The 25,835-nt window shown below is 41.9% G+C and overlaps 1 protein-coding gene across 4 annotated transcripts; it reads right to left on the reverse strand.

Moving 5' to 3' along the window:
- Positions 1 to 2,112: 2,112 nt before the first annotated feature.
- Positions 2,113 to 25,797, reverse strand: AIDA (axin interactor, dorsalization associated). Of its 4 annotated transcripts, XM_083434567.1 has the most exons (12): positions 25,663 to 25,797; positions 17,421 to 17,490; positions 13,751 to 13,804; positions 11,093 to 11,113; positions 10,942 to 10,996; positions 8,377 to 8,440; positions 8,034 to 8,140; positions 6,690 to 6,701; positions 5,500 to 5,622; positions 3,735 to 3,857; positions 3,158 to 3,275; positions 2,113 to 2,573 (listed from the first exon to the last, which is right to left on the reverse strand). In XM_083434567.1, exons 1-12 carry the CDS (start codon positions 25,770 to 25,772, stop codon positions 2,477 to 2,479), a joined length of 954 nt encoding a protein of 317 aa, XP_083290693.1. In that variant the 5' UTR covers positions 25,773 to 25,797; the 3' UTR covers positions 2,113 to 2,476. The 4 variants fall into 4 exon arrangements, with proteins under 4 accessions (XP_083290693.1, XP_083290695.1, XP_083290694.1 ...); XM_083434569.1 differs by lacking the exon at positions 11,093 to 11,113; XM_083434568.1 differs by lacking the exon at positions 6,690 to 6,701.
- Between the last annotated feature and the right edge of the window lie 38 nt (positions 25,798 to 25,835).

Below are 25,835 nucleotides of genomic sequence, written 5' to 3' on the forward strand. Positions count from 1 at the left end.
GTCTTGACTAAGAATGTTTTCAGAATAGTTCTTGGTATTAAGACTTAAGACATGTGCCTGCCATCAAGTAGAAACACTCCAGCTGTGGCTTTTCTTTCCCCCCTTCTGCTGGGTAAAACAAGTTTTACATTAGAAAGTAAACTAGCCGGCTGTAGCAGGATTGTTGGATATATATAAGCAAGCTCTGGGTATGTGACTTGGCCACCTCAAACAAAGAAATGGTCCTTGCTTACCAAGGCTCTTGAGTAAACTTGCAAGAAAATGGTTCCTTTCCTCTTATGGGTCAATAACTAGTTAATGTGCAGCAAGTAATAGGTAAGTGAAAAAATTTGGCTAGGAACAAACACCGAATTCAGTAGGATTGCGTTCAGAGTAGACACGGTTAGGACTGTGCTGTGACTCTCATGTGACCTAGTTTAGTGATATATTGCTTTGTATCTGCACTTTAAAAAAAGCATTTTGTGCATTCTCATCTTTGATCTGTAATTAATCCAGAGAGGATTAGGCCTGCCAAATTATAAGTACAAGGGCTTTAAGGGAGGGGAAGTAAAGGGATACATTTTATTCCACAATCCAGCGGGGGGGGGGGGGAGTAGTCTCTTTTATGTTAAGTGGTGTGTAGTGTTGCTCATCTGTTTTTTGTTGTTTTTTAAAAAAACCTTTGCACACTAACCCATCTCCAAAAGGCCTTATAACATGAAGGTGCCCAGAATGGTGCCTGTGGATTTCTGAAGAGCTCCCCGCTTCTTTCTGTTAAAGCAGAGCAATATAGCTTCTTTTTTAAAAAAAAAGTAAATGAAGCTTTTAATTTAATGTTTTTTAAAAACCCTCTGCTGATCAAACAGTCCAGAGCGCTTCAGGCAACATTTGGACAGCCCTACTTTTTGCAGAGTCTAGGGCCCTAAGAAATGGAGAATATACAGCATATAGCTATCACCCCAGTTGGTCTCATTATTTGGCCTCTCCACAGAGTTGACGCAACACACCCTTAGTTAAGTATCCATGCAAGTCCATGATCTCAGAATTATTTTGCATATTTCCATTCTCTTAAAGATAAAGTAAATTTCATAGGGAATTTTGTATGGAGGCTGGCAAAGAGCTCAGTTCCTCTGGTAACAGCATCTGTTTCCTCTAAAGTTGTTATAGAATTTGTTTTTCATATAACAAAGTGGGTGACTTACCGTATTTTTCGCCCTATAGGATGCACTTTTCCCCCTCCAAAAATAAACGGGAAATCTGTGTGTGTCCTATGGGGCGAATACAGGCTTTCGCTGAAGCGTGGAGAGCGAGAGGGGTTGGTGCGCACAGACCCCTCTCGCTCTCCAGGCTTCAGGAAGCTATCAGCAAGCCTGGGGAGCCCGCGGGAGTTCCCGCAGGGCTCCCTAGGCTGCGGATAGCAGCCTGCCGCCCAGCGCGCAGGGCGCCCTGAAGCAGAGCGCCCCTTGCACGGGGCAGACATCCGCAGTGTAGGGAGCCCTGCGGGAGTTCCCGCAGGGCTCCCCACGCTGCGGATAGCAGCCTGCCGCCTGGGGCGCCCTGAAGCAGAGCGCCCCTCACGCCGGGCAGACATCGGCCAGCCCCACAAGCTCGGGGGACAGCGGGGAGGCGCAGCGCCGCCATACCGCTGTTCCCCGAACTGGTTTTGGGGGGGGGGGGAAATAAAGGAAACAAATTTTTCCTTTATTTCCCCCCCAAAAAACTAGGTGCGTCCTATGGGACGAAAAATACGGTAATTTCCTTAATGATCAATGTAAAAAATTCAAGTCAGTAGGCAAACTACCTGATTTTTTTTCTAAAAAAAAATACCAAGCAGTCTTTCTTGTGATCAGCAGATTATTCCTAATTTGCCTTAGCAAGTGTAAATTACCTATTTATTTTCAGGAATTCAGAAGCACCATGATTCATTTGTAGCTACTTTTGTCCCCAAACTGAAGAAAAAACAGGCATATGAAAAGATGAAGGCAATCCAGGGCGCAGCATGACCAAGTATCTTTTTGCATCAAGTAAATTCAAGTGCTGCTTTTTTTTTTTTTTGGTCACCTTCATAAAATCAATCCATTGACTAGAGAGAGATGCATACTTGAAGAGTTGCAGCAACCATCACGATAATAATTTTGTTGATACTGGCACATCTTTATTGCTGTATCAGGTCTGGCGGATGAGGACTTCCCAACCGCCTTACTTGGGGGTGTTCTTATATGGGTGTAGAAACCAAATTACAAAACTGAACTCTTACAACCAGCCCAATTAGGAAAATTCACAACACGCTTTGGAACATCTGTGATAAAAATATACATTCCAAAGAAAACTGCACCTAGGTGGCAGGGCTTGGCTGCTGATCCACTCGATGTGCGGCAGGTGATGGTCCCATTTGACTAGCTGGGTAAAATGCAGCCATTTCCCCTGCGTCCTGAAGGATGAGTGCTACATAAGGCAGCTGCTATGGTTTTGTGGCAAGTGGTTCAGTTCACAAAAGTCACTCTTTGTGCAGTGTTTGATGGAGGTGAAGATAAAGTGGCTTCTTGGTCAACAACTGGAGTTTCTTCCTCTTGAAGTCAGTTGGTTTTTTGTACCTATAATTACATAAAGAACCGTCAGGCTCTTTACTTTAATAATCCTTAGGACATGTGCAAGCACACAGTTACAATGAACCTGCCTCTGTGCGCTGCAGCATCCCATGTCAAGATGTATTAGGTTGTGATTATCACTCCCCTGCTATCTTACCTACTAAAAGTTTTAATACAGTGGTACCCCGCAAGACGAATGCCTCACAAGATGAAAAACTCGCTAGACGAAAGGGTTTTCCGTTTTCTGAGCTGCTTCGCAAGACGGATTTATCTATGGGCTTGCTTCGCAAGACGAAACGTCTTGCGCCTTTTTTTTTTTAAAACCGCCAATGCAGTCCTATGGGAAACCGTCAATACACATTGGTGCTTCGCAAGACGAAAAAACTTGTAGAATGAAAAAACTCGCAGAATGAATTAATTTCGTCTTGCGGGGCACCACTGTACTTTGACAGAGGATGCTCAGCTTCTTTATAAGTCTAGCAGACTTTGAGCAGCAATTGCCAATCCAGCATAGCACAAGTAGTTATGTTCTTCAACATGCAAGCAATTGGTAGGATCTGAGTGTACAGCATGTGCCCAAGGTCACTCACAGTTCTATAACAATTGGTCCAGGTTTAATTTCATCCATCTCCATGAAGGCAAAGCACTTGGTGCTGGTGAACCTTTTCTTAGGCTTATAGTGTTTAAATTCAAAGAAAATAGCTGCACCTGAACAGAAGGGAAAAGAATCATTCATTGAAAGGAGGCATCTAGGATACAGAGGGTGAAGACCCCCAACCACATAGACTTATAGAATTGTAGAGTTGGAAGGGACCATGAGGGTAATCTCGTCCAACCCCCTGCAATGCAGGAATCTTTTGCCCAACGTGGGGCTTGAACCCACGACTCAACTGAGCCATGTAGAGATGATGCAGAGTGGTAGCAACACAGTGCATGTTACATGGCAGAGTGCTTCTTTTTATAGGCTTGGCACAAAGCTGCCTCCCATTAAACAACACTTTTTGCTTTACGTTATAAAAGGTACTGAGCAATTATTAGAAACACTGTTGTCAATCTGTCACGAAAGCAAAACATGGACATGTTCTTCCTCCCCACCCTAGATTTTTGACTTCTGCAGTGGTTCTAAATTCAGCATTGATCAGCTGGTCATATTTCGATGCAACAAACCTTTTGTTAATTTTTCAACATGTTTCTGAATCTCGATGTCCACATTAAAATGAACGTATGTGTCCTCCTTCCTTGAAGCAACTGGTGTGTCCTGCACAGGGGTCAAGTCTATCCCATTCAAATCTGTTAGGAGGCAAAAGATGATGTTTTTATCAGGAGAGAGAGATGTTTCAATTCTTAGAAAAATACAAGGACCACTGCATAAAATTTTGGAAGCTTCCATTTCTGAAAATGTAACAACAGAATTATACATGTTACTAGTGAAAAAAGCATTTGTTTTTGGGAACAGCACAAGAATCACCTTTAGACAAGGCGAGTATCTTACATGACTATCACGTCCAATCCAAAATTGTGTACATAATACCACAAGGAACTGACGTATCACACCTCTTAGGAATTCTCATTGTGCATCACTTGTTGCAAGAGAAACACGTGCATATGACATCATATTTATTTAGGGTGAAATCCAATGTTGCCATTCTGCTTAAGGAATCCTTTTAATCCAGCAGAAGCATTGACTAACATAAAAAAAAAGAGGAAGACGATTTTTCCTACTCCCTGTTGCAGTATCCTGCACCCCGCCTTCTACTCCAGATAGCTGAGGGACCCTCCAGTACAGCATGGACGGTGGTCTAGACTGGGGAATTGGTTAAAGAATGCCTCTTTTCTAACATTAGCAGACAGCTCCATGGGATCAAAAACATTTCTGTAAGTAGAATTGCAGTGTTGTTCATTATGGTTGTACGGCTACTCGGTAAAATATATTTTCTTATAGTGTAAGTTCTTGTAAACTCACAAAATAAAAACAGCATTAATCATTTCCTTTCTTGCAGATTAAGACTGGAATTTCATGTTTTAAAAAACTCAATAGTTTTAAAGGCCTGGATAAATACAAATACTTTCACCTGGCACTGAAAATAACGTGAGGTGGTTCCAGGTGAGGCCATTGCATAACTAGGATACCACCCTCCCTAGTAGTAAGCTCAAGGTATATGCTATTTCCTACCCAGGGGTGATTTTGCTACAGAAAATCTGACATGTTAGATCTGAATGTATTTGCAGTGTATATTGCACGATATTGTCCAGTAAACTATCACCCACCAGTAACAGTAGGCATAACATAAATTCAATACTGCGAAGGGAACTTTCCAAACACATAATCCATCTTTTTTTTTTTTATAAGGTTCAATACTTTCATACCTCAAACGTCACTTGAAGATTTTCAAGAAATCCACAAAAGATGTTGCTCTATTTATTCTTTTAGGAACACTTTGTCATTAGCATTTTTTATGAAACAGAAAGATACAAAGGTAGACGAGGCTTTTATATATTTGAACACACTTTCATCGTCAGAAGGAGTTAATCTAATAGAAATCTGTCATGACTTGCTGAAGGTTAAAAGCCAAGAAAGATTCAAACACTTACGGCATGAAAGTGAGCATTCATTTCAAAGTGAAAAGAGGAGCTACGATGTTGAACACTTGGAAGAAGTCTGGATAATGCACAACTCCTAACAGATGCAGGATGCCTCTCAAAACCAGTATCTTGGGATACTGGCATGACACAAATGTGTCATTTTTCAGCCCTTCATAAACACTGATTGAGTCAGAAAATGTGTACATGTTGAGGGGGAAAACTACATACTTGCTGCGGGAGTCTTAAGCAATTACTGCCAAGTCTGCTGGCAGCCAGGAGTAGATCAGAAGTGTCAAAGGAACAAAGCTTGACTTAATTGCCTCACCAACGCAACTAACACAACAACTACCTTTCACACTAACTGTGATATAGGGATCGATGCACTGCCCAGCATCTTTAAGACCAATTTTCTCTATTTTGATAGTAAGCAACGTCATCCCGGGTTCAGATGGCAATCTGGGTAATAATGTACCTGGCAAGAAAATAAGACAAGGGGGTGTTAAAGCAACAGAATTATAGCCCTTCAGCAGAGTTTCTACCACTGTTTTTATCTGCATTCTGAACCTGGAGGATTCAATCCACTGACTGTATTCAAGGAAAAACGGGGCTGCCTAATGTCAAAGGACCACCTTGAGCCACAAACAAACAGCTATTCATTTGGATCTGGCAGCAAGTCTCATGAGTTAGAAGTCTACAGGTCCTTTTCAAAGTTCACCATATGGGGAAGCAAGGTACCAGCCACCAGTAATCCAGTACACTTGGATTACAAGGATCAGATATATTATATTAGTACATCTAATCCCCCAAATAAGTACTGAACAGATACACCCATTGTGGGAAGACAAAAGATTCACCTCTGTACCCAAAGACCTCGATTCATTTGAGGTGGGCAGACTTCAGGGGGTTGAGGTCAGCTCTGAGGTCAACTTCCTTGCTGTTTAACTGGAACTCTGAGGTCCAGTAATTGGAACCAGGTGTAAAATAGTGGATCAGGGAAATGGCAGAGCCAGATGCAAAATGGCGGCTCAGGGCCAATTAACAACTGTACTCGCAGCTCTATATGGTGATAAACCTGTGTATATATAAGTACAAATCTACATTTGAGTCACCTTAGATAAAGGATACTAACAAAACAGCAACTGGCAAGCAGAGTCTCACAAAGGTCTGATCAAAGGTAACCAATAAATAAATATCAGCATAAATTTCCTCCTTTTGAAAGAGATAGTACCAGGTATTAATCTGCAGGATCTACTCTTCAAATTACAACCTCCCCCTGCCACCAGCCTCAAAGTGGAATTACTTTCTTCATGTGGCCTTGGTCATATAAAGCAATACGGACACTTGGAGATGTTCTGACTTTGGGTTTAATTGTGTGGTGGCATGGGCAAAGAGCTCTGCAACATCTAGCATTTGTTGCTGTGGGCAGGATGATTTTACATACAAGAGTTTTCACATCCAAGTGAAAGCACAAGGCCAGTGCTCTGGCCAATACAAACACATTCACAATTAATAGCTGCTCACATTAAGATATTATCATACCTTCATTGGCTCCTGCGTTAGATGAATTATGTAGTATATGGTTACACGATGGAGCCATGCATGTAGAAGACAAGACCACGTACAGTTAGGCAGCACAATAATGCAATAGGGGATCCATGGAAACAAGCAGATTGTACAGGCAAAGCAAGTACAATGAACAGTACAAATTCAGCAAAGCAGCTGATTGAGAATAGCAGTATATAATGCCTCCCGAAATTTAGGTTGCATGAGTCACCTTAAGCCTTTCACATTTAAGCCCTTCTGTAAAAAGTATTTCAACACTACGTTTACACGTATCTACCTACAAATTTTGTCCAGACATAGAAGACAAAAATGAAAGCAAGTGCTGGTGGTCTAAGAGCCATTTCAGACATGGCAATTTGCCAGGGAACAGGAAGCACAACTATCAGGTGCCCTGGACACCTCTAGAGATTCATCAGCTATAGGAGCGGAGTCAAGATCCCAATGGATGCAAGTGATTTTATACTCAAAATGTTTTGAAAATAAGTCACAGTGAGCTACTGTTGGTTCTATCATCTCTTTTAGAACAGACTATAAAAGGCACCACAGTACCCAGAAAAGTTCTGCTGGACAGCACAATGAGGATGCAATGGAGGCAAGTATGCCCTCTTTACTGCCTTCACTGCCACTAGGTAGGCTTGATGAGGAGCCCTCACCAGTGTTTGATTGCATTCGATTGCAATTTTCCTCCACTCATGTTTGAGCCGTATCCCAGCTTGTTTCCTCTGAAATATACCAGGGAGCCAAATGGGCTCGACAAGGTAGGAGAGAACACTCGGGGCGATCGTGTCAATGGTGTGAGCCATTTGGATGTTTCAGAGGTCAGCCAGGGCTTTGACAGAAGCGCCAGTCATATCAGCCAGAAAATCCTCCAGAGCCATCTGGAAGCCCACTGGATCCATCACCTTTTATAGGATCTTTTATTTTGTATTTAAAGCCACCGTACGAATTTACTCGAAGGGCGGAATATAATTTCCTACAATAAATACAGTAACTTAGCTGCTGAAGAAAAACAGATACCTTGCTGACATCTGTAAAATGTTTCCCCTTTTTGGCCTAGTATAAAGAATTCTCCAAAGTTAGCAAACCTGTTTCATATCCATCTAGTAACCAATAGTTTATTACTATATGTAAACTATGTGAAAAGAACTTTAGCAAAGCTTCTATGCACAGACTGGTACAGAAGATGCACCAACTGATATCCATCCATTAGCTAATGACCATCCAAGTGTGCACCTAAACACTTCTGCAACAAATCTTAACTCCCACATCATCACCCTCATCCTAGTAAATGACATTTGAAGAAAATGATGCCCCTACTACCTGGAATTCTGGCAGGAAACGCGTCTGGAGATCCTGCTCCAGCTCCACCCTCCTCCTCATCTTCTTCAAATTCCAAATCTTCCTCTTCACCAGGTGCTAAGATCTTCCTTTAAAAACACACACACCACAACTGAGGGGTGATTATGCACCTTCATCACTCAATTATTTTCAGATCAATGTGCCTGCAATGAACAGTATGGCTTGAGGAAATATCCGTAGCCTTCCAGACCGTAGGAAGTAAGAACTGACCTATAACAATTCCCTGTTAGACACTATACTCCAATCTCTGGTATAGCTTCCTAAAGCCCTCTTCATATATACTTCTAATTTATTGGTTGCTTACCTTGGCGGAACAGGCTGAACATCAAAGGGGAATTCTTTATTATAGGAAAGAATATTCTTTAAGACTGTAAGGGAAGACAGACAGTCACCATCAACTATCAAAAAACCTAATTAGTGTATAAATGAAATAAATAGGCAGAGGGTTTCATTCTTGTGCCCTCCCAGAAAACACCTGAAAGAAATAGTGGCTCCTTACATACAACATAACAACAGGGTCACTGTAATTATCATTTTCAAAATTCTGAGTTTTAAGTAAGCAGCATTTCCTACAACCTAATTCATGCAAGAAAAGCAAAGAATGAAAGAAAAAGGGTCAAGTGCATGGTGAAAAAAATTACATCCAATCGTATTTTAAATCAATGTCAATGTGAGAGCCATACTTTTTGTCTTTTCATGTTGAAATAGCTTGCTCTCTTCGCAGAAAAAATAGCAACTTGCAAACTCTGAGAACCAATAATGTTTCCCTTCATTCCTAGTAAGGCTCAGACAATAATCTCTCGGAAATAGTATGAAGAATTGGTGATGGTACTTTTATCATTTAGTCCCACACAATCACACACAGTATGTATTTTTTTAATAGAACAATATCTGCTACCATCATGTAAATTAAAGGGGGTGGAGGGAGAGAATAAGGCATTGTATACATAGGACTCTACTCCAGAATAAGATGGAATAGCCAGTCCTGATAATATGAGGAAGTTCTATAAGGTTGCTGAACTTCATGAAGTACAATTAATCGTAGCCCTGGTTACAGATGGACAAGACCTTTCATTTCAAAGTAATGTTTCATATTGTGGTTTTGGATTTACAGCTACACTGTTTACACATACAGGTTCTTTGTTTTTAATGGTTTACCTGTCATTTACCCAACACACTGAGAAGTTAAGGAAAGCACTTTGCTTTCAATGCTTTACTACAGAAGAATCCAGGGCACCTCTCTCTTTTGCGAAAGAGCACACTAGAGACTAAGGCTGCAGTGTTATGCACACGTTCCTGGGAATAAGCCACAACGAGCAAAGAGGGGTTCAGACTTGCATAGGATCGTGTCCTTAAGAGTTACGAGTGGAGAAAAAAGTAAGTACCAGGTTCAGAGCAACATCAATTCAGTCCCCTTTGCCCAAATCAAAATATGACACTACTGTTTTCAAGCTTTCCATGTGTGAAGAAATAGGATTTTCAATCATGCTGCATTTGGGCATTGGTTAGAAAATTTGGGTTGTAAAATACTTGCTCTCGCAGCTCTCTCCTGCATAGGAGGGTCAAAAGTTCACAAGAAGGTTAAAAGTACAATGGAATGTTTCACTCATGAAGTTTGCTTATATTGATTTATTTAAAATACTCACGTGCCATCCTTTATTTAAAAAAGTTCCAGGGTAGTTCACTCACACAGGAGGCTGTGATACCCCTACCCTCCATGAATTGCGCAACTTCCTTTTAAAGCTATCCAAGTTGGTGATTATCAAAGGCTACTAGGCATGGTGGCTACACATGGTCAGAGGCAGTAGGCCTCTAAATACCAATTGCCAGAAGCCACTGAAGGGTAGAGTGCTTGCAGATTTCCCATGGGCATCTGGTTGGCAATTTTGAGAACAAGATGTTGGGCTAGACCAAGCACAGGCAATCTCGGCCCTCCAGATGTTTTGAGACTACAACCCCCATCATCCCTAGCTAACAGGACCAGTGGTCAGGGATGATGGGAGTTGTAGTCCCAAAACATCTGGAGGGCTGAGTTTGCCTATGCCTGGACTAGACAGACCATTGGCCAGATCAGTCAGACCCTAAAATAAACCCTTTGGATCAAAGAAAGCGACCTGCCAAAGTGGAACCTGTGCACTGGTTTGTAATCAACTTACTTCTACTCAGAGTAGAAATATTTAATTAATGGACCTAGGTTAATCATGGCCATTCGTTTCAATGAGTCTACACCACGTAGACATTTCTTGACTAAAACCCATTATGTATCTGCAATAGTCACTGTTCTGGACATGCATTGTGAGTGGCTCGCGTAGGCACATAATGGGCAGTTGTCTCAGAGGAGGGATAATCTATCTTTACATCAACAGTGACTGAATGATCCATACACATCCCCCTCCTCCAAGCAGAAGCCGATTGTGCTGGAAGGGTAAACAGCCAGTGAATCATGCACAGATGCAGTGGAAATCTGTGCTGATACGTTCAGTTCAAAGGTAACTTCTCGTTTAATTAATTTCTCATGATGCATTAACATCTTTTTCACAGCATTCGTTTTAGGAAATTCTGGTCTAGAGAGTTGCTTCATCCCTTGCTTGATGGAACAGCATGCTTGGAAGATTATTTTCCTGGAGAAAACCAATCAGCTCCTAGCTGCTTACCAATAGAATCTTTATAGAACTGTTTGGAATACATTTATAGCAATCAGGAGCCCAAGCACCTAGATATGAAAACCAAGACTACCTTGTGGGCCCTCCAAGTTGTTCTTTGTGGTGCATAGTAAGAGAAACCAGAATGTCACAATAGCACAGCTGACTGAACACCATCCCACACTGACACTGCTTTTAAATTATTCTTGAAATTAAAAGATACTTACTTGGTTCTAGTTTCTTCAGATCCTCTAGCTTAAATCCTTCCTGGGACTGTGTAGACTAAAAGGAAAGTAGTATTACATATCTGTATCTACTATCCATTGCTACAGCCAGTTACAATGGTAAAAGTAGTGCTGGTTTTGCATTTTGTTCTACCTCTTGTTTCCTGAAAGGGCCCTGTATTTCAAAGAGAAACTAACTGTTAGTTCTTTGGGTACCTTTGAACTTCATTGTTTACCTAAAGGGAAAAAGTTATTGAGACACAAAATCCTGCTGATGTAAAAAACTGACTGGAAAACAGGTTGAATTATCAACATGTCTTTAATGCATCAAAAAAAGACAGCATTCTCTCCAGCTTCTTGAAGATTCATTAAGGCATTAGAAATAGAAAAAATAATTTCCCTCGTGAGTCTTAAGCAATATCTGCTCTCTTTTCAAAAATTGAATATGGTACTAATGTCCAATCATTTTCCATATTAGATCCACTTTATCACACACATACTGGTCCCTTATAAATTTTAATTAAACCATAGGGTGGGAATTTTTGTGTGTGTTAAGACCACCAAAATTCAGGGCAGGGTTTACAGGATTTACTGTTTACAGGATTTACAGGGTTTACAGGGTTTACTGTGGCCTTTCAGATGTTGTTCGACTCCCAAATCCAATCATCCCTGACAAGTGGTCATGCTGGAGATGACGGAAGTTGGATTCAAACGTGATATGGAGAACTGCAGGTTACAGGACTAGAACCAGGACAAAAAACATTAAGGATTATGGATGTGTTTTAATTGCTCATGTGGTCAGACCAGGCCAGAGGTGAAGAAACCAGTGATAAGATGTCTGATCGGGCAGAACTAAGGTGGGGCCTTCTGCCAAAATAACTTTACAGGGAGAAGATAGCATAGATCAAGACTGGAGGGCAAAGCAAGTTATAGATCAGGAAGAAATAAAGGCTGCAGCGAACACAGGACAGCAGCAACAACTAGTTTACTAGTCACTGCATTTAATTAATTAAACATCCTGGTGATGCTCACATATTATATTGCATGGAGACCTGTTGGCAATCTATATAGAGATCAAGAGTAATTATGCTGGTGTTGAAGCCAAATAATGACACATTTGCTTAAGACTGAAGTATTGGCATGTTGAAACAGCATGCAATTTAGTAGTATGTACTTAAAAGAAAGCAATGACACTGTAGACTTTGGGTTGATTTGTTTAAAGTCAGAGCCCAGCGAAACATTATACTCACTGTGAGAAAAATATAAGCCACGGTCTAAAGGCTCCCTCAATAGGAAAGCTGAAGGAGCTTGTCCTGATGTCAAACTGAAGGGAGAGAAATCCACAGGCAGCAGGCTTATCATCTCTACTTTTCTTTTTAACAGCTATGAGAGATTAACTGAGCAAGATAACCAGAGATAGAAGTCTGCCTGTTGGCCAGCAGCATTTCTTCACCTCTCAGTGTGAGATCAAGGCAAGCACCTCCAGCTCCTCTTGACTACGGGGAGGAAGGCTTCAGAAATCTCAACGACTAGAACCTGGCTGCTTTTCTTATGGCAAAGGAAACATACTGCCGTGTATCACACTTCTCAGTTCTATTTTTTCTGCTCCAGCAGTAAAGCATACATATGCTTTGCGTGCAGAAGGTCCAAAGTTCAGTCCCTGGTGTCTCTAGTTAAGAGGATCTCAGATACCAGGGTTGAGACCTCTGCTTGGAGAAATGACTGGTTGAGTCACAGAAAAATAGACTATAGACAGTTGCATGGTCTGGTTCAGTATAGGGTAGTTTCACATTGAGAATTTCAGCATAAGCCCAAAGGGCTTCACTCCTGTACTGGTTGTAGTAAAATGATTATGAAACAGGTTTCAGTTTGCGCTACTTTCTATTGTGATCTAACATGTCAGTAGGAAAGGAACTAAAGTTTCTCTGAAGTATATATATGAGTGATGTTGTTACTTTTTCTTGCAGAGTTATCTATAGGAGAAAACTTAAAAGGTGAAGAAAAGCAACAAATAAAACTAGACGCCATTCTCATCCTAGACCAACTCCAAAATACATCACTACTAGTGAAGTGATCAGTCTACTTTACTTTGTTGTTCATGGGACAAGAGCACCTTCGTGAGTAGCCCCCTAAGCACTTCAGTGATATTTAGGAACACTTCGGTGAGATTAACATGGAAGGCTTGAAAATACAGGCAGAAAGCCACCACCTTCAATATTCAGAAGATGTTTTAAGAAGAACATTGAGCAAACAGAGGAGGGTAGTCAGAACGGTGAGGGGTTTGGAAACTAAGTTTTATGAAGACTGACAGAAAGAGAGCTGAGTGTGTTGAGCCTGGAGAAGATAATATTAAGGAAATAAGTGATAGCAAATATGTAAAGAGCTTTGATGTTCCAGAGGGCTAGAGACAAAGAATGCAAATTGCAAAGAAGACTTCAGCTAAGCATTAGGAGAAACTTGCTAACAAAAAGCAGTTTGTCAATGGAACAGACTGCCCTAGGAGTGATGGCATCTCTGCTGGAGGTATTTAAGCATAGGATTGTCAGGAATTCTGTAGCTCCATTCTGAATTGAGCAGGAGGTTCGACCAGAAGACCTCAAACAGTCTCTACAATTCTATGATTCTATTCTCAACCACTGCTTAGTTTTATCTCTCCTTCTGCTTCTGATTCCCTGTAATAAGTGGCTAACAGAGGAATAGAATACAATATACGTAACAAGCCATCTTTCCATAGATAGTGTCTTTTATTTAACATTCACTGAGACCCACAAAGAAACTGGAAGTCACAAGGTGAAAACTGAATTAACTGTACCTGCAAAGCTGCACTCCTGAGTTCCAAACATGTTGCGATCTTTGCTAAGGTTTTCTGTAAGTGAGAGGAGAAAGTTAACTTTTTTTTTTTACTAACAGAATATTTCTTTTCAAGCTCATGTACTAAAGCAGCAGCAATTCAGTTTTGTGTGTAAAAGATGGAAGAGACGGCAAAGTGCCTATCTAAGTGTAGAGGCAGAAATAGCGGGCAAGAATATTGCTCTGTGTTCCTAAGAGCTGTTTCCCATATGCAGCCACACTCCTGCACAAAGATATACATTTTATTATGCAAGTTCAGCTGTGCAACACATGTAGTTTGAAAGCAGAATGACAACCAACTTCCAGACTGAGCTTCAAGAGACCACATCTTCATAGAAGAACGCAAATCAGAATATATTAAATTCTAATATGAGACTCTTCCCAAATACAATGTTGTAAACAAGAGGGCTAAAGATGTTCTCTTCTTTTTCCTCCACCCACATTCCTTCCCACTCACCCCCTGCACTGAGCCAGAGGCAAGTGAGGTATCAGTCTGCTTTCCTTTCCTGGCTTAACAGCTAGGCTTACAGCCCTATTTCTTCTCCCCAAATTAGAGCATTACAGCTGCTTGAACTTGCCAGCTGCACTTTGTTGTGGAGCAGAAAGCTTTGAGATGTGTTAGAAGGCACTTGAGAGTTGAAGAATGATAATGCACTCAGATTTGCTTGGGAGAGATTTAGAGCCACAAGGAATAGGTCTGGTTTGTTATTTTTTAAAGAAAGAAACTGAGATCTATTGAATGGTGGCAAGATACCAGCAAGCATTATTCATAGCTATTTCTCAGGAACCACACCCAACACTAACTTTTTTTAAAAGGAAAAAAAAACCCAAATCCAAAACACTACAGCTAGATACAGCTAATGTTTTTCCAAGTGTTGCTTTCCCCAACAAGATGCTTCATTTTTCAGCAGGGAAAACATTTATCACATTAAAAGCATTAAAGTTGTAATGTCCTTGCAAGTGAGAATCTTTGTCCACAATTTATGTTAAAACTAAATCTTAAGAGTGCGCTATTGGATATGTTAACCATTAGCTCTGCTGTGCAAGTAATGTTTGTGCTACTGCACATGTTTTTCATCCAAATTGAATTTTGCTTTGTTAGAGCTTTAAGTCTATTTGCTAGTAATCAGCTATAAGTTCGGTATGTTTTAACGCAGTGATAGTTTGCAATGAAACAGGATTTTCATGACTTGATACTGCTAAATGTAACAGAAAGATCAAGACACAACCCCCCTTTTACAAGAGCCAAGAACTCACCATGGGAAGAGAGGTGTGACCAGTAAGAAGAAATTAAGCAACAAAGGGATTAAACTAGTGAAATTTCTGTCTCATTTGACTTTTATGTCCTCTATGATGCATAGAATGACACAACGTCCATTATGCCCACACCTGTCCTTCCTATAGAGTTTGTACCTAGAGATAACCATGTCCCACTGGTTCTCTCCATTTCACCAGGTTTCTGCTATGCCGATTCTATCTATGCTTGTCTTCAAGACCATGCACTCCAGCTCACCCACTTGGTTTGGTGGATTCTAGTATTAATGTCTGAACACAGTTTCTCTCTCCAAATGTTTTTGGCACTTGCATATTTTTTTAAAAAGAGACATGTGGCTAAAAAGTTCTCAGTCTAATTCCAAACCCAACTCCATTTCATTTAGTCACCTATCCCCTTCTCCCTAAAGAAACACATCATTCATTTGCTTCCTGACCCTTCCTTCCTAGAACATCAGAACCTGAATGCTTTCTTTGCTCTTGTTCCCCCCGCCCCTGAACATCAGAAATTAATGCACTGAGATGGCAATGTCCAGGGAAGACCCGCCCCCTTCTAATTGCCATGTAGCAATTTGCTACTCTAGATAGGAAGAAGACTCTCTTTACTTTAAAAAATAGTCCAAAACAAAGCTGGTTATTCTTTCAGAAACTGTATCTTGACATTTAAAGCAAGATCCATTAAATCTCATCATTTTGCAATGATAGTTGTACAATCGTCACAGCAGATATAAACATATAGCAGTGAAGAAATGAAGAAATGTCCTTGGCATTAACACCTGCTTGTTCTGCCTTTATCCACCCATCACTCTTTTGATTAAGATGGACCACAGATCTAACCAAAACTTTTCAGAGTGCGCATTGGCTTCCCTATTGTGAAGAGTGTGAAGATTATACTTCCATGCTATCCTAGAATGTGCCTTGAAAGGCAGGGAATTAATCTCCAAATCCTCACCATGCATACTCTTATTTAAGATCCATTTGAAGGCTCTACTACACAATGGCAGGGATTCAACAGAACCCTAGAGTAGAAGACATTTCCATTCATGCAAGGGGAGACCACCAATCTGCTGATCCTTCCTTCAGCTATAGTCCTCATATTTCATGGTGTTCTGAGAAGCAATTTCTAATTATTATTTTTTGCAGGGAGGACTGAAGTAGGAAAAAGAGAGGAGCTCTGTTCAAGAGCAAAATTTTGTCTGTTGTACTTAAGGCCAGGCAGAGTCAGTTAAGCAATATGGAGACTCAATCAAAACTATTTTAGCATACATTTTTTCCTAATTTAGGTCTGGAAGCATTTACCTATTAAGTGATTCAAGCTCCAGATCTCAGTGGACAAGTTACCCATACACATTCACTTCTATCACACATCATAGCCCCAAGGCTATGATAAACCCTGATTGGTATTGATTTAGAAAATCTGTTTCATCCAAGAGAGCCTGGATTTGGTTAGCAACCACTTGCTCAAGAAGTATGTACAAGAAGGGGACATTAGTAACTGGCTGGCAGCTGTTTAAATTTTGTGGATCCAGGGAAGGCTTAAGGAGTGGTTTTACCACTACATCCTTTAAGCAGACAGGGACCGTTCTTTCTAGTAAAGAGGCATCAATCACATCTGGCCTAACTGGCCTTCCCCTCTTTATTAGTTTTTATCAGCAATGAAGACCAAAGGTACGGACCCACACCAATCCAAGCACCTTGTTCACATCCTCAAACCATACCAACTGAAGTTCATCCAACAAAACAAGACAAAGCAATGTTCTGGATCCCTCTTGAGATTCACCTGCTATGAAGTCAAGGTCCAGCAGATGCAAGTAATTTTATCCTCAAAATGCTGCACAAACAAGTCACGGTGAGACACCATTAGTTTTACCACCTCCATCAGGCTAGAGTATAAAACGCCCTGTACTACACAGAAAAGCTCTGCTGAATGATGCAATGGAGGCAGCCAGGTTGGCCTTCTCATTAACAAATTGTGAATGGAAAGATTTGGTTTAAAGCCAAAATGTCACCTGTATAATAAAATGAATGAATTTTCAATGGCCTGGCAAACTTGTTGGTGCATGGTGAAGCAGGGATCTCCTACTTAGTAGTGAGAGTACTTTCTATCTATGGTAATCTATGTTAAGTTTCTTTGAACAAAATTTCTTCTCCTGAAAGCTGAATGCCCAAAGCTTTAGAAGGCAGATAATGACAAGGCAGTTTTCAGACATTCACTGCCACACAAAACCCAATATTTTTAAATGGCTGCCCAGATAGTACTTCCTGTTTTTCTCTTTACCTCCACCCAAAGACTGCAAGGAAAGGGTTAAAAACTATTTTAAAGAATATTCCACCACCAATGAACATACACCATCATGTACCTTTTGATCTTCTGTGAATTCTGAGTTGTTGGGTTGAGACTGGGCCTCTTTCTGTAGATGCCTTGCTAATCTGGAAAGAGGGGAGACACTTAGTGAAATTTAGGGTTATAAAAAGGGTAACTGTGCTCTTAAAATTCTTAAAAACAGGTTTAAACAGGAACCTGTATTTTTTATGTTAAGAGGCAGACAGTGTTCTCAGTAATGAAACAGCATGTATATTGTATAGTGTTAGGAAGGTATACAAGAATTAAAATAAGGACAATCAAACCAAGATTTAAAAACATGCACTTCTGCAAACATGTTCACCTAGAACTAATTGAGAGATACACTAATTAGCCACCCAATGTTTCTTATGTTTATGCTTGGAAAACACAACTGTGTTGGTCTATGTTGCCTCCATCATTACATTCTGCATGGAAATTCTTACTGTCATTAACGCAACTCCCACCTATGATGTAAGTTCTGAGTAAATAAGAAATAGTAAAACTACTACTGTACATCTCAACCAAGCCCCTAACAACACCTGTTACTATTCTCTATAAAAAGCCATAGTATATCCATACCATTTAGCATCTCTGTAGGTCAAGTCCTTATCAGAGAATGACAGAAATTGCTTTATATTTGAGGAAGCATTTATGTGATCAAGGGCACCAAAACACTCTCAAAACGAGATCCCTGTTCCTATCATTTTTAAAATCTATAATCTGACTTGCAGGAAAGTTGAGTTTGAAGCAGATATACAACTTCCAACACACTTTCTAAGCAGATGCAATCAAACCAAGGAGTTACGTAACAGGGAACTGAAGTTATGCTGTTTCATGTAAAGATAATGCAGACTCCAGGCAACTTAATCCAAGTTCACACAAGTGGCAGGAATTAGGGCTAGTATATAAACAAAAGTACGCCCAACAGTGCTTCCGAATCTCTGCCTCCCAACAGCAGCTACCCACCCTTGTTGGCAATGCCCCAAAAGCTGCACCCGGAACTGGGAAGCTTCCCAACAGCTAAGGTACTAGTGTAGTAGAGCAGCAGGCAGTGGAAACCTGTAGGAGGTGTGCCTAAAGGTCTTGCTGGAGCCTGCTGAACATTAGGTTATTGGAGATTCCTTGGAATAATGATCAAGAGCAATAAATTCATCCCAATCTAGACACTGAACTTTTATGATCCATTTCTATCACTATTTCAATCAAAGCTAAACAATTTATACTTGCTTCCAAAAAATACTCGTACAGAAGCAGGCTGTTGGCAATTCTGTTTCGTAATCAGTTAGCCGGTAACATGTGGAACTTCACTGAAAAAGTTCATTATTATTATTGAGAAAGGGTAAAGATGAGACAAAATTCATTTAGCAGGAATCTACCTAGGAGCAGGAGCCATCAGAAACCCCTCTTATTTTTACTGATCTTTCCTTACACGACCTCATTGCTGTGTTCCAGGGTAGAAAAGCAATTATTGTATCTCTGGCTAACGGCCTTTGTGAACTGTGTACCCTAGAAACCTTTGCAACACATAGCAGCTCCCCAGCAGGCAAACCAATGTGCACAGGGCTAGTTGAAGACAGAAAGCTTGAAAATGGTTGCCACAGCTTACAGGGACTCTGAAAGTTAATGTACCAATATTCTCCCAAGTCTAAAATAAATAAGATTGCACCTCTGCCTGTGTGGCAACAAAGACAAAGCTAATTCTTGCCTCAGGGAATGGGCCATGCAGGTCAGTGGCAAACAGCAAAGTATGTGGCATGCCCCAAATCCCCCAGCAAAGAAGCCCAAGAAAATGCAGAAAACAGGTTGTTTTGACTGGTCACCCGCAGATTTATTCAACACACTAAGTTAAGGGTGGGGATACTCAGGGGCCAAATGTAGCCCTCTGGGCCTCTCAATCTGACTCTCTCCAGTTACATACCCTGTCCCCAAAGCCACACACCCTAACAGCCTTGCTTCCCCACCCTCCTTGAGTGCCTTTGCCTGGCTGGAATGTGCCCTTTAACTCTGATAGATTCTTGCTTGCCTGGATGGAGGATATAGAATTGGGTACGTGTGTGTATAGAAACTAGGCTGGTGCATTAAGGTAAAATTTACAATTACTGCTCTGCCCACTCTTCCCTCTGGCCTGCTCATCACTGGCATGTGGCCTCCATGTCACCTGAAAGGGGATGTGGACCTCAGACTGAAAAAGTTCCCCTAGCCCTGCAGTAAATGGAAACAGGGCATCAATTTTCCACTTTTAAAAACAACAACAAACAAAAGACCGGGGAAAGCTTTTATACCCATTATGCAGGCCAACCAAAAAGGTGGTGTGGAAAAAAAATCAGAAAAGGCTTGCCTCTCTCCTCACAACTGCATACCCCTCCATGATAAATCCTTCAAATTACGGGGGAAATGTAAGCCTACACAGCACACGGCTTGTAACACATGATTTCAGCTAGTAGGGTTTTTACAGATCAACCATCAGACCATTTGGTATTTATGTTACCTATATGCTGCTTCCAGCAATGCACAAAGCCAAGAGATGTAAATGCTGCAGTGGAAGCACCCTCTTTTCTCAGGTGCTTGAAGAAGTAGATGGACCAAGAGTTCAGTCCACTTTTCTTCATGGCCCAAGTTGCAGTACAAATTTTGCCAGGAGCTATAGGCTCAGGTTCCTCCTGAGTGTCAAGCTTCTAAACCTCTTGTGTAATGGAATAAGAGATGGGAGACCAAAAAAAAGCAAGGTGGGGAAATGCTAGAGATTTTGGAGGTATGTAGTTGAGAAGGCAAAAAGGTGTTTGAAGATCTTAGGCAGGCTTCGTCAACCTCGGCCCTCCAGATGTTTTGAGACTACAATTCCCATCATCCCTGACCACTGGTCCTGCTAGCTAGGGATCATGGGAGTTGTAGGCCAAAAACATAGGTTGAGGAAGCCTGAGCTTAGGTACATGGAAAAATATGACTTCATTAAAGTAGTACTACTTTGCTTATAGGGGACGCGGGTGGCGCTGTGGTCAAAACCTCAGTGCCTAGGACTTGCCGATCGCATGGTCGGCGGTTCGAATCCCCATGGCGGGGTGCACTCCCGTCGTTCGGTCCCAGCGCCTGCCAACCTAGCAGTTCGAAAGCACCTCCGGGTGCAAGTAGATAAATAGGGACCGCTTACCAGCGGGAAGGTAAACGGCGTTCCGTGTGCTGCACTGGCTCGCCAGATGCAGCTTGTCATGCTGGCCACGTGACCCGGAAGTGTCTGCGGACAGCGCTGGCTCCCGGCCTATAGAGTGAGATGAGCGCACAACCCTAGAGTCTGGCAAGACTGGCCCGTACGGGCAGGGGTACCTTTACCTTTTTACTTTGCTTATATAAATTAAATGCATAGCATGCAGCATACATTTAAAAGAGACAATAAATCCCTTTGCAGGGTTATACAACCCTGTAAAGTGACAAGGGCTATCAATTTAACAGCAAGAAAAACAGTGAAATGATCTAAACTTGCAAATGGAAATTCATACTTACCTACCTGGAAAGAGACAAAGAAAGCTGTACCCAGTTGATGTTGCCAAACAACTCCACAAATCTAAGTGGAACAGTCTGAACTATATATATAACTTGCTAATTCTGTACATGTACTATAAACTGTCACTTTTGCAAGATTTCTATACAAGCATACAATGATTTCTGTCCAGCACACCCTCTTTTGCCTTTCTGAAGTATGAGATTTGTGATTTCATTTCGAAGATTGAATTTGCTCATCTTAAACCTGAATGATGTTAAGGCAGAACAGCAAAGACGGTCCCTACCCATCTATAAAGCTACAAAAAATATATAATATGAAGAGGTGAAACCGGACATTTTTAGGAAGAATAGCAAAGGAACAATTCTCAAAGTGGGTTTTAAGTGTGTCTTATTTTCATCTTTGATATTATGTGTTTGTATGTTTTGTGACTCACCCTGAGAACTTTTTATGATGAAGTGCAGAATATAATTGTAAAAATAAAATAAAATCTAGCAAAGTTGATTGCTCTTAAAAACCATTTTAAGGGAACGAAGTTCAGCGAACACCAATATTTTAAAACAGTGCCTTTAAAAGCATCCCATCCAATATTCTAAAAGAGATAAGTACTTAATGTTTTCCCCATTTACCTAAAATTTTCAATTTTCCCATGTAAGGCTGAAAACAGGAAAAAAGTTTTGTCCCTCAATATTCGCAGGCCTCCATATTGCTGCAGAACAGGGATGGGCAATCTGTGGCCCTCAGTCTAATTTCAAAAGGTCCCTGCAAGTTCACACTTCTAGCAAGAGTGCTGTGGCCTGCTCAGCTGAGCAAGTCCTTGGCAGTATGAAAAAGGAGAATGGAAGAATGGTCCCACCTACTTTTTGCTCCAGCCCCATCTACCATCATCACAGAATGAAGCCCTTGGTACGCAAAAGGTTGCTCAAATCTGTCAAAGAACCTAACAGTTATTGAGGCACCATTTTCAATATTTTAAAGATGGGAAGCCAAGTTGGGAGCTGGCAAGTTATCCAAAGGCACACCATGAGTCAAACTGGCAAAACTGCAACTCTGAGTGCATGAGATTTGGATGCAAATCCAAATCCGCCCACAGGATTACTCTGCCCTATTTTTGTCCTAGAAATACAGGACCACATTTGCCATTTCTAGATTTCACCATTACATCACTTAGGACAGGTTTGCACACTCATATCAAGTGAAAGTGTTGCAGTAGACGGCCCTGAAATACAGTTCAATGAAAAGGGATGTTATGCTCCACCACTTAAGCAGCTGCCAGGGGAAAAGAGTGTCACACTGTTACTACTGCTTTCTGATGAGACATTAGTGATGAGGTTCATCACTTCTGCCGCCTGGTTTATCTCCTCCTTCAAAAACCTGTGAAATTTTAAAGAGGCAAGACAGAATGGCTAAATTCCTATCGCAGAACCATTTGCATGGTTTTCCAGGAAAGTCGGAAACTAATGCATACTGCACAAACCAAATCAATTTAACAAGAAAAAAATATTGGAGTTCCACAAGCCTACCGTCAAACCCTACAACATTTTCCATGTAAAATCTATATTAAGTTCCATCGCAAACATAGAAATGAACCTTTATTTGCACAGACCATCTGATGCAGTACTGTACTTGGCATCTCCTTGCGTGAATTGTCCTCTGTATTAACATTTTACAGGCAATTCCAGTGGAGACCTAGAACAGCTCCAGCAAATGTCAACAGCAGGTATTTAAGTGTTTTCTTACTTGACAACCTGCATGATACATAAAAAGTGATACATACTCATAAATCAGTAACGCCAATTGCAAATCAGTGGCAGCCAAAGGTAGCTGAAACCAGTGGGACTGCAAGGAAGTCACAGAGGGGTGGCCAATAAGGCCATGGGGACATAGCCAAGTTGCACTGGTTTTCTCTCTATCCTCCTCCCTTGCAAGGATATAGTGGACATTTATTGCCTTTGTACAACTAACTACTTAGTGCCTAACTAAACTGAAAAGTGTCATACTTTAGGTTCAGAAGAAGTCACAGTTACTTCTCTCCTAGAAGAAAAGTTGCATGGCCTCCATCTGTTCTGAGTCTCTTGGTTTAGTTGTACAAATACTTTGTTGTTGTTGTTGTTGTTTAGTCGTTTAGTCGTGTCCGACTCTTCATGACCCCATGGACCAGAGCACGATACTTAGTACCTAACTAAATGTCTTAACTTTTAAATTATTTATTTATTTATATACCACACTTTCATACGTTACAAGCAGCTACAACTTAAAAGCACAACTCTAGAATAAAAACATTAACAACTTGAGGCACCTCAGTAAAAGCTGGTTGGCGAAGAATCTCAGGTTCAAAAGATATGCCTGCTGTGACAATGCCTACTGTGGGTTCATGCCACAATAAATGTACATCACTCAGAAATAAGCCCCACTGAATTCCATAGGGATTGCTTCCTGATATGAACAGAATTGCAGTATGAATTGGTAAAACTTTTTTAAAAAGTGCCACAAAGGACTGTTAACTAGGAACCCCATAAATTTCCAGAACTATGGAGAGACTATTCCCCTCATCTGGCCAATCACTCTCTCTTAGCCTAACCAAGCTCTCAGGGTTGTGGGTACAAAATGGGGAAACTGAGACCCATGAATGCCACCTTGAGCTCCTCAGAGCAGCAGTGGGGAACTGTGTTCAGCCTGAAGGCCCAGAAGGGAATGTTCTGAGGGTCAGTTTGTTCTAAATTATTATTATTATTACTATTAGTAGTAGTAGTAGTAGTTTATACCCTGTCCATGCACCCCCTCCATGAGCGGTTCAGAGAGTGGCAACGCAAGAATGGGCCTTTTCTAAGGTGGTTCTGTTTGTAGAACGCTCCCTCCAGGGAGGCTCACTTGATGCCTTTATTACATATCTTTAGGTGTCAAGCAAACACATTCCTCTTCTCCCAGGCCTTTGGCTAATTAAACAATTTATGGCCTGTAAAGCGAGATGAGCGCCGCAGCTCCAGAGTTGTTCGTGACTGGACTTAATTGTCAGGGGTACCTTTACCTTTTTATGGCTTTTTAAACTGTGTGTAGGGGGTGCTATTGTTTAGTTTTTTGCTATATTGTGTGGGTTTTTTAATATTGTAAACTGCCCTGTTATTCTCAGATGAAGGGTGGTATAGAAATTTAATAAATAATAATAACTGGGTCACTGTACTCTGATTAACAATGATGTGGTGGCATGGCATATACTAACAAGGGGAGGCCTAGAACAAGCTTCAGCGTATGTCAACAGAGGGCATATAACTGATTCTACACTTCACACCTACATGGCACTCAAAAAGGGATACTCCTATGTTGTGGGAGGGACAGAAAAAGATTATGAAGTAACTTGTAACGCACAGCGAATAACTATTTAAAAAATGAAGGGTGCATGCTCTAGGACAAGATGCCAAAGAATTATTAATCTCATTCTGTGAGGTCAATGGGTTTTTAGACTTCTTTTTCTTGAACTGGAGCCCTCCCCATGCCATACTGAGTGGAAGTCACCAAGGCGCTTTAAAAGCTGTTTGCGGTATGGCAGGGAGGATGTCAGCTGTTTGAATAGGAACAAATTTAACTGAAAGCCCCTTGCATGAGTTTAAGGCTTAAGCAGCTCTCTTGGATCTCAGCCTGTCTTCTGGCTTTTTGCAGATTTGATTCAAGTCAAGAACAGCAGTCATAATTGCTTCCCAGCAAGCTATTAATATTATGCAGCAGTCCCCAAGTGCCAGCTGGGTGCCGATCGGCGAAACATGAAAGCTTGGCAGGAAAGAAAAGGTGGGTCTATCCGATTTTTATGGAGGGTAGGTATCTAATTGGCAAGCACGAATCTCCACGGCACGGCATCCAAAGCACCTGCACCTGCAGAAACCCTTCTTCCACAGATGGTTTCTAGAGTTGCAAGAAGCCCTGTGCCACAGCACATCTGGCAGCTCCAGCGAGGGCTGAGAGATAGTCAGCATCCAGATTAACAATGTGGACAACAACAGGTGGCTCCCAAAGGCAAAACTTTCGCCAGACACCACACAACTGGCAAACACATAGATAGTTCTGTGCCTGGGGAAGCAAGACAACGTTAACAAAATCATTTAGTCTTATTTCTAATGTTAACTTTAGGTTTCAGTGCACAAGACACACACACACACACAGAGAGAGAGAGAGAGACCCAGGGCAAGGACACTGAGGCGGAGATATCTCCCCATCCTTCCTTAAGGCTTCAAAGCTCAATGTTGGAGGCAAATATTTAGAAATAGAGATAGGAATGATCTAGCTCAGCAGCCCATCCCACAGCTCCCCAACTCCTCAACTGAAGACGGCCTCATCTTCACCCACAGGCAACCCCCCCTGGGACCTTCGTGGCCCTACCCCCCCAAAAAACCCCCACAAGAATCCTCCTGAAGTGAAGCATCGACACATGGGCTCCAAGCAGGCAGAACCTCTCGCAGCCTTCAGACCCCCCCGCCTCCACCGCCTTCGTCTCCTGAGGAACGGGAGCCTCTCAGCTCCTCAGCCCCACCCAGAGCTTTTTCGATGCTTGTGCCCTTCGGGTCACCACCCTCGGCCTCCGCCCAGAAGCGCCAGACCCACCCAGGCGCCCGCAGCCCTCCAAGTGCCTTCGCCCCAGCCTCAACTTCTTTGCCCCACCCAGTGCCGCCCGCCGCCTCTCTCACCCGCCGCCGCCGCCGCCGGGCTGCCCAGCCCTTCGGAGCCGCCTCGCCTCAGAAGCCCCAGGCGCCGCCGCCCACCCCGCACTCACATCTGATACTCGTCTATCGCCTCCACGAGCTGCCCCCAGGAGTCGAAGTCGGTGCCTTTCCTGAAACTGGCGCCCCAGCGCTGCAGGAGGCTCCGGGCCGCTTCCGACATGGTCCCAGCGCTGCTAGGGCACCATTTTCACCCCCGGGGCCGCGCGGGGGGGAGGAGGAGGAG

The sequence above is a fragment of the Podarcis tiliguerta genome (assembly GCF_965153285.1).
Source record: "Podarcis tiliguerta genome assembly, chromosome: 3".
Taxonomy (NCBI): Eukaryota; Metazoa; Chordata; class Lepidosauria; order Squamata; family Lacertidae; genus Podarcis; species Podarcis tiliguerta.